Consider the following 19,213-nt stretch of genomic DNA (forward strand, 5'->3'; position numbering starts at 1 on the left):
TATAAGTGGTATTTTGAAGAAAATAGAAACCTTACCTCCTCCTCCTCAAAGAGGATGAGCCGGACCAGCACAATGTGAATTGCATTGCCAATGCTCGGATCATGGAACAACCCTGTGACCTGTGCCAGAGCCAGGAGGTATGAGATTAACTGATTCCTCTATAGCAGAACAGGACTTTAGAGAGAAAATACTACATTTACTTCAAGCACACTGTTCATGTTGTGGTGGGGGCATTGTTTTGTTTTTTAAATCCTCAAGGCAATTCACTGCAAGTTTACTGAAATGCAACAAATGTTAGAACTACTGCAAATGGCAGCTCTGCCAAATAAGCGATGACACAGGATTTGGCAAAAGTTACTAAACGGAAGACCAAAAGCACACACAAGACTATTTTATGTCCACTTCCCTTTTAAGAACTTTAGCGTTCTTAAAACACACTAGCAGAAAAGAATGCAACACTCGAGTCATGTAACATTGATGGAGAGGTCCACTCAGGATGCAAAAAACCCCCAGCTATCAAGTTGTTCTGTTTTGATTTGATAGAAATCAGTTTCTGCCACAACAAAGCAAAGATGAATCAGTACAAGGCAAAGAGAAATTAGTTAAATGATGCATACCCTTGTGTTTTCATAGCACCAAAGAGGATGATAAGAACAAAAGCAAACATAATCCATTAAAAAAGAATCCACATAAAAGAGAGCAAAAACTGAACTCAGAAAAAATTTGACCCAAATGTCATACACATCATCACAACATTGAATTAGGCAGGAGAAAAGGGAATCAAAACAGAAGATAGTCATAACCTATCTATATTTGAGCTATGCCATATATCACAAGAAATGTGAACGGACAAAACAAATTGTGTTTGGGTCAAAACTGTTTTGGAGAAGACTGTTAAAGGAGAACTTAAACTGAAGTGGTAGTTGTGTTTACAAAGGTCTGTTTGGATGTGGGTGTCTTTCAGGGTATTAGACTGGAAATGGAATGATTGTAAGTAGCCGTAATATCTCAGGTACAGACCACAGAGAATCACAGAATCACAGAATGGCAGGGGTTGGAAGGGACCTCTGGAGATCATCCCGTCCAACCCCCCTGCTTCAGCAGGCACACCTACAGCAGGAGGCACAGGAACGTGTCCAGGTGGGTTTTGAATGTCTTCAGGGAAGGAGACTCCACAGCCTCTCTGGGCAGCCTGTGCCACTGCTCTGGCACCCGCACAGGAAAGAAGTTTTTCCTCATATTCAGGTGTAATTTCCTGTGTTCCAACTTGTGCCCATTGCCCCTTGGCCTGTCATTGGGCACCACTGAAGAGCATCTGGCCTCATCCTCTTGACACCCACCCTTTTGATATTTATAAGCATTGATAAGATCCCCCTCATAGTCTTCTCTTCTGCAGGCTGAACAAACACAGGTCTCTCAGCCTTTCCTCATAAGGGAGATGCTCCAGTCCCCTGATGATCTTTGCAGCGCTCTGCTGGACTTGTTCAAGCAGTTCCTTGTCCTTCTTGAACGGGGAGCCCAAAACTGGACACAGTACTCCAAATGTGGCCTCACTAGGGCAAAGTAGAGGGGGAGGATAACCTCCCTCGACCTGCTGGCCACTCTCCTTTTAATGCACCCCGGGACACCATTGGCCTGCTTGCCCACAAGGGCACGGTGCTGGCTCAGGGTCACCTTGCTGTCCACCAGCACTCCCAGGGCCTTCTCAGCAGAGACGCTTTCCAGCAGGTCAATGCCCAGCCTGTGCTGGTGCATGGGGTTGTTCCTCCCCAGGTACAGGACCTTGCCCTTGCTTTTGATGAATTTCATGAGGTTGCCCTGGGCCCAGCTCTCCAGCCCGTCCAGGTTTCACTGGATGGCAAGACAGCCTTGCAGTGTATCAGCCACTCCTTGGGCAGCTTGGTATCATCATCAAACTTGCTGATGGTACACTCTGTTCATCCTTCCAGGTCATTGACGAATATATTGAACAGGACTGGACCCAGCACAGACACCTGTGGAACACCATTTTTACAGGCCTTCATCTAGACTCTGCCCCGTTGATCACAACCCTCTGAGCTGTGCCGTTCAGCCAGTTCTCTGTCCACCTCACTGTCCACTCATCCAATCCACGCTTCCTATGCTTACCTCTGAGGATGTTATGGGAGACAGTGTCAAAAGCCTTGCTGAAGTTGAGGTAAACAACATCCCCTGCTCTCCTCTCAACTACCCAGCCAGTTACGCCATCATAGAAGGCTATCAGGTTGGTCAAGCATGATCTCCCCTTGGAGAATCCATATTGACTACTTCTGATAACCTAAGACTTGTTTGTTCCTGAATCCAGTCATGACAGCATTTTATTCCACATATTTTCCCTGTGTGGATAAAACCTCACGTGTTCAAATCAGCTTTGTGTCTTTTTAATCATGCTCACTGCCTCAGTAGTGAGTCAGACTGCTAGGGGCACAGCTGGGAACGTACTGTGTAAACATAAGGGACAGATTGGTTACCATGGCTAGAATTACACCATGATTAATTTCACATATATTACACATGTACCATGGTAATGACATAGAAGACATCCTCAATAGACTCTCCGCGGTCAAAATGTACTATGATACAGAGCGTAATGGAAGACATATCTGTAGGCAGCCTCATGAAATGCTGTTACTTTTGCCAGGTCAACTTACATTTTCAAACTTGCCGCCCAGGAAAACACTGAAAGTTTTTTTTTTCTGAACATGGACTTTGTATTACAGGCAGGATACTTATCTGGAAAAACAGTTGCACTGGTTTTAAGTGGGACAGAGTTAACTTTCTTCATAACAGCTCATATGGTGCTGTTTGTATTTGTGACCAAGCCAGTAATGCACTGATGTTTAGCTCTTCCTAAATTACTATGATTTACGTGAGGTCCTGTCTGCCTTTCTCATCCACAGACATGGGAATAAATCCATATGATTAAAACTGTAGAATTTCTCTCTGTTGCTGTCGCTACCAGACTGAAATCACCAATGAGCAACAGGTTCCAGGGGAGACAGGGAAATTCAGTGGAAAGAAAACTAGTGCTAGCATTTATAGCTGTGAAACTTCTCTGACTTAAAATCCAGAGAAAAATTACTCCTATGCAAAATATAAGGTTAAAAAATGCTTTAAAATACAGAGTTTCAATGAATATATATGAATGATATTACATTTATTTCACTGAACAATGTTACAGAGTTGTTTCAAGGTGATGATTAACATAACCAAATTAAAATATGCTTCACTCATCTATCTAATAAAAGGAAATATTGTACATACCATATTCATTATAGTGAGGATATATGATTCCACATGGTCACTTCCATGATATTCAACCATCTTACTGTCTGCAACCACAAGTGTCTCCACCCATCGCTCCTTGCTGACAGAGCGCCGAGAAACCTTTCTGGCCGGCATATGATTTTGTTCCCATCTCTCCCTCCAATGCTGTTGCTGTTTGAAAAAGCTGAGGGTGTCTGGAAGAGTAAGAAGCAACACTGACTTGAAAATATTTTCAAGCTTGATTTGAAGTGTATGCAGACAGAATGGTAGCATCACAGAATCACAGGATGATATAGGTTAGAAGGGACTTCTGGCTGCCACCCAAGCAGGACCAACTCCAATGTGACACCAGCCTGCTGAGGGCCCTGGCCAGCAAAGTTCTGAATACCCCCTAGATGGATTAAACACTTATCAAAAAGTTGCCCCTACTGAAACACCAGGGATTAAGATGTGAGACAGAGCCAAGCTAAACAAATTTAACCGGGTATGCCATTTGCAAGGAATTTATCTTCTGTGATTTGGCTCTAAACTCTCTAATGACAACAGCTCATAGTTAAAGATGAGGGATACGCTTTTTCCACAAGCAGCTTTTATTCTTAGCAGGATGGCACGTTAAGCCCAGTACCATGGCACATACATGAACCATTTGTTCTCTGCATGGAAAATATCATCGAAGAGTGGGGACACTTCACCAGTAGGTGTCATGTAAATACCAGCGAGGTAGACAGCTGTGGACTCTTCAGCTGCTGTTACGTCTGACTGACAGGCGAGACACTTACTGCTTCCACTGTAATTTTCAGATCTGTGCACCTAAAGCCTTTTAGGAAGAAGTCTTTGCTCTGTAGAGTTGATAGCTGCCTTGCACTGCACTCAGTGGGCTAATTACTCTCCACTTATTCTAGCTTTGAATGCCAGGTGACTGTGTTACCAGGGAAATACCAGGGATGTAAATACCCTTAGGCCTGAAAAAGAAGCAAGAGATGCCAGTTTGACAGCAACTGGTGGCAGTTTTCCAACCCAGAAGCCAGAGAAACACTTCTACAGTGCTGGGATCCCCAAGTCCTAGGAAGAAACAGCAGCGCTTGCTGCTATTACAGATACTGCAGTAGTCCTTTGGCATCTCACTCATGGAAGATGATGTCCTTATTGCAGATGGGGCACATCCGCAGGCCAGAAAGACAGCTCCTGCCTCAAAGTGCCTAAAACCTGTCCTGCATGACTCCCACTACCACGTGGCAGGGGACAGTTATCCAGTATTACTCCCATCTTGCAGCACCACTAAGTGTTGAAGGACAGTTACCCAGACCGCTCTTCCCTTGAAGAATGGACTACCTGGCAGCTACGTCCCAAATCTTGTGTTCACACCAGCAGAAGATCTGTTACACCTTTGTCATGAATGTGCTGTTTACCCTCTGGAAGACTTAAATGCAGCCAGAATGTGCCTACAAAATGTGGCACCACTGGACTATTAATAATGTGTAGAATACACCTCTCAGCATAAAAGGTGACTGATATCTTGGTTTATTGTATATGTGCAAAAGAAGATGCACAGCTTTTTAGAAACAGGTTCTCTGAAGTCAGTCTGAAAGATGCCTAGAGAAAGAAATGCTAGTACTGATAACACATTATATGTAAAAATGAAATATGCCACATTAACAATCAGAAGTACAGCAGCCACATCGGACATTTAGAACTGAGCTGCAGTGCACAAGTGTGCAGTACACAGCAGCTCTATTAGCTGACACGCACTGTGACCAGTTAGCACTACATCACAGTACCAGTTCAGGATTTCAGCCAGCAGCAGGCACTTACCACCGAGAAGCACACAATCCTACAAACTTACCCCAGCCAGGTTCATCCTACTAGATGGAAACCCATACCTCCCCGGACCACCTTTTAAAGGATACTGTATGAAGCTGAATTAATACACTATGCAAAATGTCATGTATTCTATATTGTGCTTTAGAATATAATAAATAAATAAATTCATACATTTAAAAAACCCATTTGTAAGTAGATAATTTTTGCATGAACTGGCATTTGCATTTTAAGATGCTGAAAGTACTATTTGTGAAGGACAAAGAACCATTAGATTTTTCACCTGCTTGGCAAGACAAACAGCATAAAAATAACTGAATGTAAGATAAGTTTTAATATGTGTAAATAAATTTAAATAAACATGTAAGCTTGTAATTTTTATTATTCATACACTGTCACAATAAGAGCCCAAGAATATCGATTTCCTTTTGACTACCAACCTAAATCACTTGTCAGTGTAATCATGGGCACCCACACAAAGAGACTTTGTCCTGCAGATAAGTCAACTTGGAAGAAAGGTTAGTCAATAAAGTTGCTTTCCCACCAAGCCAAGGGACTCAAAGAAAGGCATATATTTTTGTATCTTAATCTTGAAGAATGAGCTGCATAGGAGAACAGCATCTTGTCTGCATAGAAGACTGTAATTTGTGAGTAAAGATAAAGAAAAGAAACCAGTTTATTTGGTTTTGTTTGTTTGTGGGGTTTTGTTTTAAGAGAAGGGAAATAGACTATCACTGCTACAGTCCCTACCCTAACCCCACCAACCCAGACTGAAGGATCACTCCTACTGTCTCCCTTAATCTTTGTTCAGTTACTGCAACAGTCACATCTGTGAGGGGCTATTTATGAGGTGCACTCATTAGTCTCTCATGTACGTTTGCAGTTTTCAGCATTCTTTTTTCTATGAAGCGCATTTCTCAGTATCTATATTTCTAAGGGTTTTGTGCTGAGAAAAACCTTCCCCACAGCTATCTGAAAAAAAACTTCTGTTCCAACTGCTGGTTAAGTGAATTGTTTATGGCAAATAAAACATCTTGCCAGTTGTCAGGCTTTGTATTCACATCTGGCAAAGAGTTTTGTTTACTGTGTGGACAGGTGATAGCACTGGAGGTAAAAATGTTTAAAGCCATACAGACTGCAACAGTGAACAATCCTCAGGGAAAAGTCTAGAGTCCTGGTTAAGCCAGAGGCTACGTACCCCAGGAAAATCTCAGAAGATATTTGAGTTGTGAAAACTGATGCCAGGTAGCAAGAGGATTCTGCAGAGAAAACTCTCTCCTCAGTGATCGATTCCCTCCAGTGCAGGGATCTAACCTGGAACGTGTCATCTAAGGACTGGACCCCTGCTGTGTTAAGTCTCCTGGCAGCTTTTTTAGCTAGATGAAGCAGAGAGGAAGAACTTCTTGGAGCTACAGTAACATACAGGCAGCTATGTTCTCCTTGTATGGTTCTACTTCTGCTTTTATGTCTCTCCAAATAATGATTGTCTCAGTTAAGCTTTTCATTCTAGTAAAACAATCTCACCTTGCTTTTACCTTAAATTAGTAAAGTTTTGCAAGTGCAACAGGAAGCAAGACTTCAGATTTGCCGAGAAATCCTAGGCACCCTGTTGTGCAGGAATGGAAATCTTGACTAGGAGCCCACCAGTTCAGGAATAGCCAAGAAGTGAGGGATGATCTAAGACCTAGTAACATACAGTGCTGTGGAAAAAAAGCCTCCCCATGCTCTTCCGTCAAAACTGCTGAGCGCAGCACCCTCTACAAGTAGAAGAAGAGAGAAAGAGGGTACTCAAACCCTGAGGGTTTCCATGTATTTTTGAGAAAGAGATATAACACAGGATGGAATAATACTTGAGTCCTTAGGAGCAGAAGTGAAGGTAGTGCTGAAAGTATACCCAGGATAGTCTAAGACTAAATAAAAAGAAGGTTGGTAAGAGATTCAGCTAACAAGCAGCATGAAATTCAAGCAGCAATAGTCAGAAGTTTCCATCTGTTGTGGGAGATAATTTTGCGGATGTGAGGCATTTATTAGAAAACCTGATTCAGCCAAATGAGTCACACACAATGTTCCATAAGTCATATGGGATATCTAGCCATATCACTGCATAACCAGGAGAAATGGTGTAGATGACAACATTTAATCAACTTCTAGTTAGAAATAGCTGATAAATTTCAGCAAAAGGGTTGGTTTTTAAAATGAAAATTCAAATTGCTCTTAGTGAAAAATAAAAACGTCCCCCAAAACTATTCATACAAATCCTACTTGACTAATTCAACAACATATAGGACCCTTAACTCTCAGCTAGAAGGAAAGATTTTAAGTTAATTGAAAGTCTCAACTCTATACAAAAAAACAGTTTTATACAAACTTCTCCAGTATAGGTTAAGAGTGCATGGCTTCTGTGTAGGAAAGAAAAGTTATATACTTTCTTTTAGAAAATCAATTTCATTTTTCATTAGGTGACAAAGAGAACCATATTGCAATTTGCCAATCCTTATTAAGAAAGAGATTTCTAATATTTAAAATGCAATAACAATACTCTCATTGTAAAAAACATTTAAGTTCTTCACTTTGAACAATTCATCCACTCAAAATGTTGCTTGATTAGGGTTTTTATTAATTTCTGCCATTAAAGAACAGATATGATTCACCTACTTAAAGGAATTACATGAGATTTCCATATCAAAGGCTTTTCTTCCACCTTTGTTTCCTGCAGGTGTTGCTCAAGGAAGAGTGAAGCATACAGAGCAACACAAGGGGACCTCAAGGTGCTAACTGCACACAGCCACCTTTCAACACCTTTGGAGACACACAGGACTTCGAAGAGCAAAGTGAAAATGTCTGGAAATTCCCAGAAGAGAAGAATCCAGCCTACAACTGAAGGCTGTCAGACAAAATTTAGTAGTACTGATTTATGTCTTCACTTTCTATCCTCATCTCCTTTCTCTTTTCACAAGGCCTCTTTCATTTTCTATATTATTCACAGTCAAAATACTATATGTCCAGACATGAGGTATGAATGATGCTAGGGACGTTAGACTAATAAATCCCACGCTGTCCAGAACTTGCTACATTATGATTTTTCCTATAACCTTCACTTTGTCCTTGTTCTAAGATATGCCTTTAGTTTAAGTATTAACACAAGGACTACAATTTTGGGATAAGTTCCTCAAGAGGCCAAGAAACTGCTGAAAAGAGTAGATGAATAAACATATGAAATCACCATTAATAACATTAATCTAGCACTAAAAAGTATACATAAGTCCAAACATAGACTAAATAAAGGAAAGGCTAAGGAGTGACTCAGCTAATAAGAATTAGAAGGATAGTAAGGCAGAGAAATGAACACAGTTTTCTGAAAAGTGATTATTATCTGATCAGCTTTGGGCTAGGGCTAATAAAGGACTTGGCATTTCCCAGGACAGTGCTCTAGACACTGCACTTCTGAGTAAAGAAGGTGGGACCTTCTCCTCTTTCACTCATGAAGGAGGAGAGAAAATCTAATAGTTGATTTACTGCAAGAACTTGCTAATTATTTACAAAAATAAAATACAGTAAGTGAATCCCTTCCCTTATTCTAACTATGCTGAAATAAATGAGGCAGCTATCTAGAAAAGCTCAGTGAAACCAAATACACTAGAAATTTTGTACACATAGAATCTTCATATATATACAATCATGGTTACAAGTATCCATAACAAAACTAAAGGTGGATGCTGACAATGCGGGAGTAAGGGCTCACTTAGTATATGGAAAAACTGTTGTGAACCAAGGAAGAAAGGATGTGAATTTAAAACTGAACAGGTAACCTAACCAGCTCATCTTACAAGCATTTCTGAAACAGGCTAAGCTAAATCATGCAAATGGTTTCCGAGTGTGAAGCAGTGTTCACACAGGAAACTATTACAGCTATTTAATCACATACTTCCCCATGTTGACAACTCTCAAGTCCCAACAAAAACAAGCACAGAGAAAGAAAGCTTACAACTTTGCAAGCTTTGTTTAACTTTAACATTCCTGCTGTCAAAAACATGAAGTATCAAACAGTGGAGTCACACCACTCTAATGCAGAGTGAAGTTAAAATTGGACCTGTGTTGACTGATGCACTTAATCAGATCCTGCTGCTGAGTGCGTCTGCTGCTCATTACCACTTATGCTGGAAGGATGGAATGATAAATGTTCTGGGCCACTGGCATCAGGAGATACACAGAGAACAACGCTGTGGGAAGCAGCTATGCCTGGAGTTTCCTACATTTTGCAACTGCGATTTTCCTTCTGCCTGAATGTTTTTATTTTTTTCCCCAGGATTAAACTGAAGTTAATAAGGGACAATAAAAAATAGTAGCCGCATAAGATGCTGTTCTAGGAGGACATTACTCAATGTTATTTGAACTTCCTATGCTCATTCACTTGGTAACTTCAGTGGCAGTTTCCTCTTATTTCGGTGAAAACTGAATCCATTAATGCAAAGGATTAGAGGAACATGGTGATGTTTCTATGAATTAATCTAGCACTTCGTAAAATGGCATAGTTTAACTTGCAGCACAATTCTATTTTCATTTGATGAAAAACAAGTATCTGCTAAAACAAAATATACCTCATTGTAAAACAAATTTGCAGATTAACAATTCCCAATAAATTATGACCCTGTCTCACTGTCTCTTACCAAATAATTTGAGAAAGTTGACCTAATAATGACAGAGAAATGAAATTTTGGGGAGCTATTACGATGCAAATAAGAATATAAATAAATGGGCTTTATTGATAATTTTTCTTTCTTTTTACATAAGAAAATTAATTCACGCAAAATTAATGAAAATAACTGAAAGTGACATCTTGAAGTAGTTGTCTGTGCATTGTCAGGGTTGATATGCTTTCCAGTAAGGTTAACTGAATAGTATCCAGAACCTCTTGAATCAGACTCCAAAAATTTCTATTGAAGTTCCATAAATTTAATTCACATAATAATGAAGAAAAAACAAACTGGTTATATGCTGGTGATCAGAGGTCACCAACCTGCTTAAGACAGGAATAACAATAAGGTTAATAGCCTACAAGGATCTTATTCACTACAAGAAAGACACTGAGGTGCTGGAGCATGCCCAAAGAAGAACAGCCACAGGTGGTGGAGGGTCTAGAGAACAAACCTAATGAGGAATAGCTGAGGGAACTGGGGTTGTTTAGCCTGGAGAAAAGAAGGTGTACAACTACCTGAAAGGAGTCTGTAGTGAGGTGGGGGTCATTCTCTTCTCCCATGTAATGAGTGGTAGGACGAGAGGAAATGGCCTCAAGCTGCATCAGGGGAGGTTTAGATTGGATATTAGGAAAAATGTCTTTACTGGAAGAGTGGCCAGGCATTAGAACAGGTTGCCCAGGGAAGTGGCGGTATCACCATCCCTGGAGGTATTGAAAAGATGTGTAGATGTGGTGCTTAGGGACATGGTTTATTGGTGGACTTGGCAGTTTTAAGGTAGTGGTTGGACTCAATGATATTAAAGGTCTTTTAGAACCTAAATGATTCTATGATTCTATTCCCTAAGCTTGCATGCTGCAGGTTAAGTTTGTGCAGGCACTGCAGAATTCAGCAGTGAAAAGAAGTGTTGAAACTCTGGAAGCATACATGTTTTTTGAGCTTCTTGAACATATGGACTGGAAGTTAGTTCATTGTCCAGCAGTTAATTGATTGGACAGCAAGGTGACCCTGAGCCAGCACCGTGCCCCTGTGGGCAAGAAGGCCAAGAGTACCCTGGGCTGCATTAAAAGGAGAGTGGCCAGCAGGCCAGGCAAGGTTATCCTCCCCCTTTACTCTGCCCTAGTGAGGCAAAATCTGCAGTACTGTGTTCAGTTTTGGCTCCCTCCCCGGTTTAAGAAGGACAGGGAACTGCTTGAACAAGTCCAGCAGAGCGCTGCAAAGATCATCAGGGGACTGGAGCATCTCCCTTATGAGGAAAGGCTGAAAGACTGGGGTTTGTTCAGCCTGCAGAAGAGAAGATTGAGGGAGTATCTTATCAATGCTTATAAATATCAAAAGGGTGGGTGTCAAGAGGATGGGGCCAGACTCTCTTCAGTGGTGCCCAATGACAGGCCAAGGGGCAATGGGCACAAGTTGGAACACAGGAAATTACACCTGAATATGAGGAAAACCTCTTTCCTGTGAGGGTGCCAGAGCAGTGGCACAGGCTGCCCAGAGGGGTTGTGGAGTCTCCTTCCCTGAAGACATTCAAAGCCCACCTGGATGCGTTCCTGTGCCCCCTGCTCTGGGTGTGCCTGCTCAAGCAGGAGGGTTGGACGAGATGATCTCCAGAGGTCCCTTCCAACCCCAACCATTCTGTGATTCTGTGACAGTTATGAACCCACAGGATCCAGAAATTGGTTGCACAGGTCTCTAGAGTGCCCATTAGTTCTTCAAAGTTACCTAAGCAGTTTCCACAGCAGGTATTCATTGCAAGCTGCCCTAATGCCAAGTTTCAAGAGTTGGTAAGAATGTAGGAATGGTGAACAGAGTATCAATGCAAGAAAAGGTGCCAGAAATAAGCAAAAGTATGCTGGAAGAAGCAAGGACAGGGCAGAACTACTCAGGGTTGTAACTCCAAGGATTTGGACAGTGCGAGTGATTTAGACTGAAGGTTTGCTCTATGCATGTGGCTGAGGCAAGAGAGCAATGTGGTCTTCAAGCTGTGCAGATTGTAAACAGCCACTACAGGGACTTGAGAGGCAGCTGAAAGAGGCCTCCATCTCCTGGGCTTTAATAAGCTTATGTACCCAGCAGCAGCTGGGTGCTGTACCACAGGGACTGGGAAGAGACGTTCCTCTTGGGCAAAAGCCAGTAAGGCAGCTTATATACTGTCATGGTTTTAGCTGGGATAGAGTTATTTTTCTTCACTGTACCTGGTACAGTTCTGTGCTTTGGACTTTGTGTAAAAATAATATCGATAACACACACATGTTTTAGTTGTTGCTGGGTAGTGCCTATATTAGTCAAGGACATTTTTAGCTTCCCATGCTCTGCTGGGTGCACAAGAAGCCGGGAGGGGAGGGGGCACAGCTAAGAGAGAAGATTCAAACTGGCCAAAGGGATATTCCATATCATGTGACATCATACCCAGTGTATTAATTGCGGGGAGCTGGCCGGGGCAGGGAGCGATCGCAGCTTGGAGACCAACAGTGTTGGTTGGCAGGTGGTGAACTGATGCATCACTTGTTGTTTGGATTTTTATTTTTTCCTCCTCCCGAGGGTTCATCTTTCTCTTTCTCTCTCTCTTGTTATTTTGTTTCATTATATTACTATTATTATTGTTGTTATTGTTATTACTTTTTTATTTTAATTATTAAACTGTCCTTATCTCAACCCGCAAGTTTTCTTTGGCCCTTCTGATTCTTCCCCATCCCACAGGGGTGGGGGGAGTGAGCAAGCGGCTGCGTGGTATTTAGTTGCTGACTGGGTCTAAATCACAACATGTACCCACACTTACATTTTAAATTGACAATACTAACTGAATCTAAAACTGGTGAACATCAGCAGTCCTCTCATGACAGAAAAATAATTTTTGAATCAGGGGTTATATGCAAACTGGTCATTATCCTGTACAAACATTTTACTTCTGAAAAGTTGTGCAGCTCCTCTTTTATCAGACACTGAATTCTGCATGGTACAGATACCTATCAAAGTCCTAAAATGAAGAAACATTTTGTTCTGTTCCCCAACAGAACCACAAGCTGAAGTATAGCAAGGGAGGCAGGTGTGTCAGCATAACGCTCTCCTCTGGTCCACAACATGTGCTTCCTTCCACACTGGTACATCCTCTAGCCAGGGTATAACTTTCCTAGGTTCAACCAGGGATAAACAGCTGCAGAGCAGAAGGGGAGGATTTGGGATTCTCCTTGAGGGAAAACAAGAGGCCTCTCTTCCCACTTGCAGCCTTGCTCAGCTCTCTGCAAAAACCTTGAGATCCCCCGCACCTTCACTGGGGTTCTGGACTAATTTTGGTGTCATTATAACTGAGCTAGAGCATTAGTATATGAGTGTGTCTGGTAAGAAACAGAATGAGCCAATCTGGTATCTTACTGACATAGCGCTGTGAAAGAATTAGTTTAATACTATGGATGTCATTTGGAGTTTTGGAAGAGAGAATCAGAAGGTTGAAAGCTGATGCTGAGGACACTTGGGGTTTACTTTTTGCTAGATTTTTTTCTGGTGGTCTGGACTGCACAGCTTTATCATTCATATGGCTTGAAGCCATCCAAATATCCAGTCACTGCTTTGATCGCTTTTGAGTAACAAGTGATAGGACAAGAGTAAACGGCCTCAAGTTGCACCAGGGCAGGTCTAGATTGGATATTAGGAAAAATTTCTTCCCCAAAAGGGTTGTCAGGGATTGGAACAGGCTGCCCAAGGAGGTGGTAGAGTCACCATCCCTGGAGGTATTTGAAAGATATGTAGGTGTGGCACTTAGGGACATGGTTTAGTGGCGGCCTTGGCAGTGCTGGGTTAACGGTTGGACTTGATGACCTTGGAGGTCTTTTCCAACCTAAATAATTCTGTGATTCTGTGACCTCCCTGGAGAGGACAGACTACTGCTCCATACACCCAAGATGTCCATATTGGCCTTCTCAGCCTTGCAACAACTGAGGAAGGACTCCCTCCACACAGATACCCTTCATGAAATCCTCCCTGTACTATCACCATCACTGCAAAACCAATATTGCCAGCACTGTTTTGCCTGTTTACACTCCCCCATGCAGAATCAGAAATGTCAGGTGGGTTTAACAGCCTCCTCTACGTCTCCAAGAGCTGAACTGTGCACCACAGGAACTCCTTTTGGGCTTATCATTTCCATTCAGTAAATACAGCAAAACCAGTCACTTGTATCTGTTTCTCTGTGCTTGCAAATGATCAGCACAGAACCAGCTGGGACCAGCTGCTCCTGCCTTCTCTCATGGAGGGACAGGAAGTCAGAGGTAAACGCACACAGGCAGCACAGAGCAGCCGCGAGATGCCACCACCCCTGTGTTTACCCAGCCTCTTGGGTGGTCCCAAAACAGGATGCAGCCTCCCTGCAGGCTGTGACTCTGCTCCAGCTCATACCTTCACCTCACAAAGGAACTTCCAAGTTAACAAGAACTGAATCTCAGCAGTTTGGTTTGGAACTATCTGTGAAAAGCACAGCTGCTGAACTGAAGCTGTTTCATGTCACCCACCTCTGTCCTTCTGCTTGGCCCAATCTCTTTGCATTCTTCTGCGCCTCTTGCCCTAATTGTACCTCTTCACTTCCTGAAACACCAAGCAACTCTGCTTGCTGAATACTCTGCAAAGGCTCCAGCTCAGCTGTGATTCTCATGAGCAAGCCCAGGCATCCTGAACCCCTCATGCCATTTCTAGGGCCAATTCTCTCCTTCTCTCAGATGTTGGCACTGTGCTCTGCTTGGACTTGTTCTGGGTCAACGACAGCTTGGAAAGTGTGGCTCAGCTCATCCCCCAGGAAGCTCCAGATAGCTGTAACAGTGAAAACCAGCAAGCAGACAGTTGTGCCTGTCAGACCTTCTTCAAACTTGTGAATTAATCATCCATATTCTCCTGGCTAATAAATTGAATTATCGAGAGATTTTTTCAGCTGATGGAAGCATTAACTTTGCTTTGCAAGTGGCAGACTTTGTCAGCTCTGTTTGTGACATGAGTGTTACAAAAATACAGAAGTTCAGGATATGACTCCAGGTCAAAAGCCTGAGCTGAAATCTGCCATGTACTAGGTGAACTGTGCAATGAATCACATCAAATTACATACTGGGTCAAGGCCCACTTATCTATACATGGGCTGGCTGAGGACAGAACAGACTCCAAAAATATCTAGGGATCGAAACAGGTCCTCTAAGATGAGTCAAAACTACTTAGGTTGCCAACAGGTGACCTAAGGTCCAAACTTCCCCAGGCCCATAGCACATAACTGCCGGCAGACATCCTACTGGGTACCATGAATGAACACTATCATTGTCAGTCTCCACAGAAAACCTAATAGCTATTGGGTAGCTGCAGTAGGGCAGTCTCTTCTAGTTAACCAAGGGGTTACATGTCCTCTGTATAAGGCTTGCTGTTATGAGGAGGTCTCACAGTCTAAACAGCCTCTCTAAAGAGAAACTTAACAATATTCCATTACAGTTGACAGTCTCTAGCTTCCAAAATACATTTTGTGTTAAAAACTGAGTAAATTTGCTCTTCATTATCTCCATTGACTTCTGGTAGTGAGTGCCACTTCTTTCCATCTCAGCTATTATAACCAAAAATAGTAATTTTGCAGAGTTTTTTGCATTTGGGCAGTATTAACAGTACATTGGGCCTCTACCTTATAGACACTTATCTCACTGTTTTCTACACAGAGAGATTATTTTTGATAGCACCTTAAAACACATTACATTTCACCTCTCTTTATAATTCCATATTTGATTCATTCACACCCTGGCAAAAAGAACAAAACCTGATAGTATTTTCACAGATTGCAAAAAAATGTAGCAAGAAGTTAAACTTAGCAGTGGCACCCAGTATAGCTAATATTTGTTATTTATCTAGTCTAACTATCAAAGTTGACCCCCTGAAGTTACAGACTGCCTGAAGTGTTCTTAGCAGTGTTTCTTGACCACTAATGATCCATGATGCATCTGCAAGACAGTTCAAAAAATTTAACATTTCTACACGTATGAGCAAGCCAACAGAAACATGGTGGGATGACTCGCACAACTGGAGCACTGCAATGGATGGCTACAAGCGCTTTAGAAGGGACAGGCAAGGAAGGAGAGGTGGAGTAGTAGCCTTGTATCTTAGAGAGTTTTGACTGTCTAGAACTCAATGACGGTAATGGTAAGGTTGAGTGCTTATGGGTAAGGGTCCGGGGAAGGCCAATAAGGGAGACATCCTGGTGGGAGTCTGTTATAGACCACCCAACCAGGATGAGGAGACAGATGAAGTACTCTACAAGCAGTTGGCTGAAGCCTCACAATCTCTAGCCCTTGTTCTTGTGGGAGACTTCAACTTACCAGATATCTGCTGGAAAGACAACGCAGCAGAGAGAAAGCAGTCTCGGAGGTTCCCGGAGTGTGTGGGAGATAACTTCCTGATGCAGCTGGTAAGCGAGCCAAGCAGGGGAGGTGCCCCGCTGGACCTGCTCTTTGCGAACAGAGAAGGCCTGGTGGGTGATGTGGTGGTTGAGGCTGTCTTGGGCTCAGCGACCATGACATGATAGAGTTCTTGATTCTTGGAGAAGTAAGAAAAGGGTCAGCAAAACCGCTACCCTGAACTTCAGAAGGGCAGGCTTTGGATTGTTAAGGCGTCTGGTTAACAGAGTCCCTTGGGAGGCAGTCCTGAAGGGCAAAGGAGTCCAGGAAGGCTGGGTGTTATTAAAGAAGGAAGTCTCAAAGGCGCAGGAGCAGGCCGTCCCCATGTGCCATAAGTCGAGCAGGCGGGTGAGAAGACTGGCTTGGCTGAATAGGGAGCTTTGGCTGGAACTCAGGGAAAAAAGGAGAGCTTACCACCTTTGGAGGAAGGGGCAGGTGACTCAGGAGGACTACAAGGGTGTTGTGAGGTTATGCAGGGAAAAGATTAGGAAGGCAAAGGCCCAGCTGGAACTTAGACTGGCCGCCACCGTTAAAGATAACAACAAATGTGTTTATAAATACATCAGTGACAAAAGGAGGGCCAGGGAGAATCTCCCTCCTTTGTTGGATGCGGAAGGTAACCTTGCCAGGAAAGATGAGGAGAAGGCTGAGGTACTTAATGCTTTCTTTGCCTCAGTCTTTAATAGTCAGACTGGTCATCCTCGGGGTTGTCAGGCCCCTGGGCTGGGAGATGGACATAGTATGCAGAATGAAGTCCCAGTTGCTGTAGAGGTGGCAGTCACCAACCTGCTCCTTCACCTGGGTGTTCACAAGTGCATGGGGCCGGGTGGGATCCACCCGAGGGTACTGAGGGAGCTGGCAGAGAGGCTTGCAAAGCCACTCTCCATCATTTATCAGCAGTCCTGGTCAACCGGGGAGGTCCCAGATGACTGGAAACTAGCGAATGTGACACCCCTCTACAAGAAGGTCTGGAAGGAGGATCTGGGGAACTACAGGCCTGTCAGCCTGACCTCGGTGCGGGAAAGGTCATGGAGCAGATCATCTTGCATACCATTACGCAGCACATGCGGGACACTCAGGGGATTGGGCTCAGCCAGCACGGGTTTATGAAAGGGAGGTCCTGCCTCACTAACCTGGTCTCCTTCTATGATAAGGTGACCTGCTTAATGGATGAGGGGAAGGCTGTGGATGTTGTCTACCTGGACTTTAGTAAGGTCTTTGACACTGTCTCCCACAGCATCCTCCTAGAGAAGCTGGCTGCTCACGGCTTGGACGAGTGCACTCTGAGTTAAAAACTGGCTGGACGGCCGAGCCCAGAGAGTGGTGGTGAATGGAGTCACACCCAGTTGGCGGCCGGTCACAAGCGGTGTTCCCCAGGGCTCAGTGCTGGGGCCGGTCCTGTTCAATATCTTCATTCATGATCAGGATGAGGGGATTGAGTGCACCCTCAGTAAGTTTGCAGATGACACCAAGCTGGGTGGAAGTGTCGATCTGCTGGAGGGCAGGAAGGCCCTACAGAGGGACCTGGACAGGCTGGATCGTTTGGCCAGAGCAAACGATATGAGATGCAACAAGGCTAAGTGATGGGTCCTGCACTTGGGTCACAACAACCCCATGCAGTGCTACAGGCCTGGGGAGGAGTGGCTGGAGAGCTGCCTGGAGGAAAAGCCCCTGGGGGTGTTGGTTGACAGGCGGCTGAACATGAGCCAGCAGTGTGCCCAGGTGGCCAAGAAGGCCAATGGCATCCTGGCTTGTATCAGCAATGTGTGGCCAGCAGGAGCAGGGAGGTGATCTTGCCCCTGTGCTCGGCACTGGTGAGGCCGCACCTCAAATGCTGTGTTCAGTTTTGGGCCCCTCACTACAAGAAGAACATTAAGATGCTGGAGCGTGTCCAAAGATGGGCAATGAAGTTGGTGAAGGGTCTGGAGAACAAGCCTTATGAGGAGCGGCTGAGGGAGCTGGGGTTGTTTAGTCTGGAGAAGAGGAGGCTGAGGGGAGACCTTATCGCTCTCTACAACTACCTGAAAGGAAGTTGTAGCGAGGTGGGGGTCGGACCCTTCTCCCTAGTAACAAGCGACAGGATGAGAGGAAATGGCCTCAAACTGCACCAGGGGAAGTTTAGGTTGGACATTAGAAAAAACTTCTTCATCGAAAGGGTTGTCAAATATTGGAACAGGCTGCCCAGGGAGGTGGTGGAGTCTCCCTCCCTGGAGGTATTTAAAAGGAAGGTAGACGTGGTGCTTGAGGGTATGGTTTAGTGGTGGACTTGGCAGTGATAGGTTAGCAGTTGGACTCGATGATCTTAAGGGTCTTTTCCAACCTTAATGATTCTATGATTCTATGAAAATAAGAGCCAGAAATTATCATAGTTTAGCCAATATTTAGCTGGACATAAATTAAAACTATACAAAATATTAATTTCTTCCTCACCCAAACCAATTTATTCTGCAACTAAAAAAAAAACCTCAGAAACACTATTTTGTAACAGCAGTTAGTAATGATTCACATTCTTGACTTGCTATTAGCATGGAGAGTATTCATCAAAATACTATTACAGTGTTAATTTCTGACATTACTTTAATGCTTAACTTGTTGTTTGGCTTAACTGGTTGTCTGGATGTAGATTTAAGTGGCTGAGAAAGTACTACTCTGAAATATTAATACTGTCCAGAGCTGCAGAAAATCTTCAGTCTGCTATTTCTGTCATGAATAACATAGCATCAGGTCAACTAAAACTATTAACAAATTAATGTTGATACCTTAAAATTAATTCAGTCAAAGAAGCATTGTAAAAGTCAAATGACCAAACTCTTGGTCATAACTCACCAGCTGGTAGCAGAAATCACTCCTGAAAAATCACTTGCATATTTCCATATGGAGAAGCAATCCTCATGCAGTCCTATTTGACTTTTGTATTTTGACGTGATGAGGATTTCCCCTACTCTAATATAACTGGCTTATCCCTCCTTGACCCTCAGCTATAAAAAGCTGACACCTTTGTATTTC

At 43.4% G+C, this 19,213-nt stretch overlaps 1 protein-coding gene across 4 annotated transcripts in view; it reads right to left on the minus strand.

Moving 5' to 3' along the window:
• Positions 1-19,213, minus strand: part of ADAMTS12 (ADAM metallopeptidase with thrombospondin type 1 motif 12) — a 198,952-nt gene that overhangs the window by 97,204 nt on the left and 82,535 nt on the right. For 3 of the 4 annotated variants that reach the window (XM_064438863.1, XM_064438859.1, XM_064438860.1), the window contains exons 4-5: positions 3,283-3,479; positions 36-119 (exon numbers count right to left, since the gene is read on the minus strand). In XM_064438863.1, the coding sequence (XP_064294933.1) occupies positions 36-119; positions 3,283-3,479 (281 nt within the window). The remainder of the gene's footprint in view (positions 1-35; positions 120-3,282; positions 3,480-19,213) is intronic. The other variant, XM_064438862.1, reaches the window with a different exon arrangement.

The sequence above is a fragment of the Phalacrocorax carbo genome, chromosome Z (assembly GCF_963921805.1).
Source record: "Phalacrocorax carbo chromosome Z, bPhaCar2.1, whole genome shotgun sequence".
In the NCBI taxonomy this organism is placed as follows: Eukaryota; Metazoa; Chordata; class Aves; order Suliformes; family Phalacrocoracidae; genus Phalacrocorax; species Phalacrocorax carbo.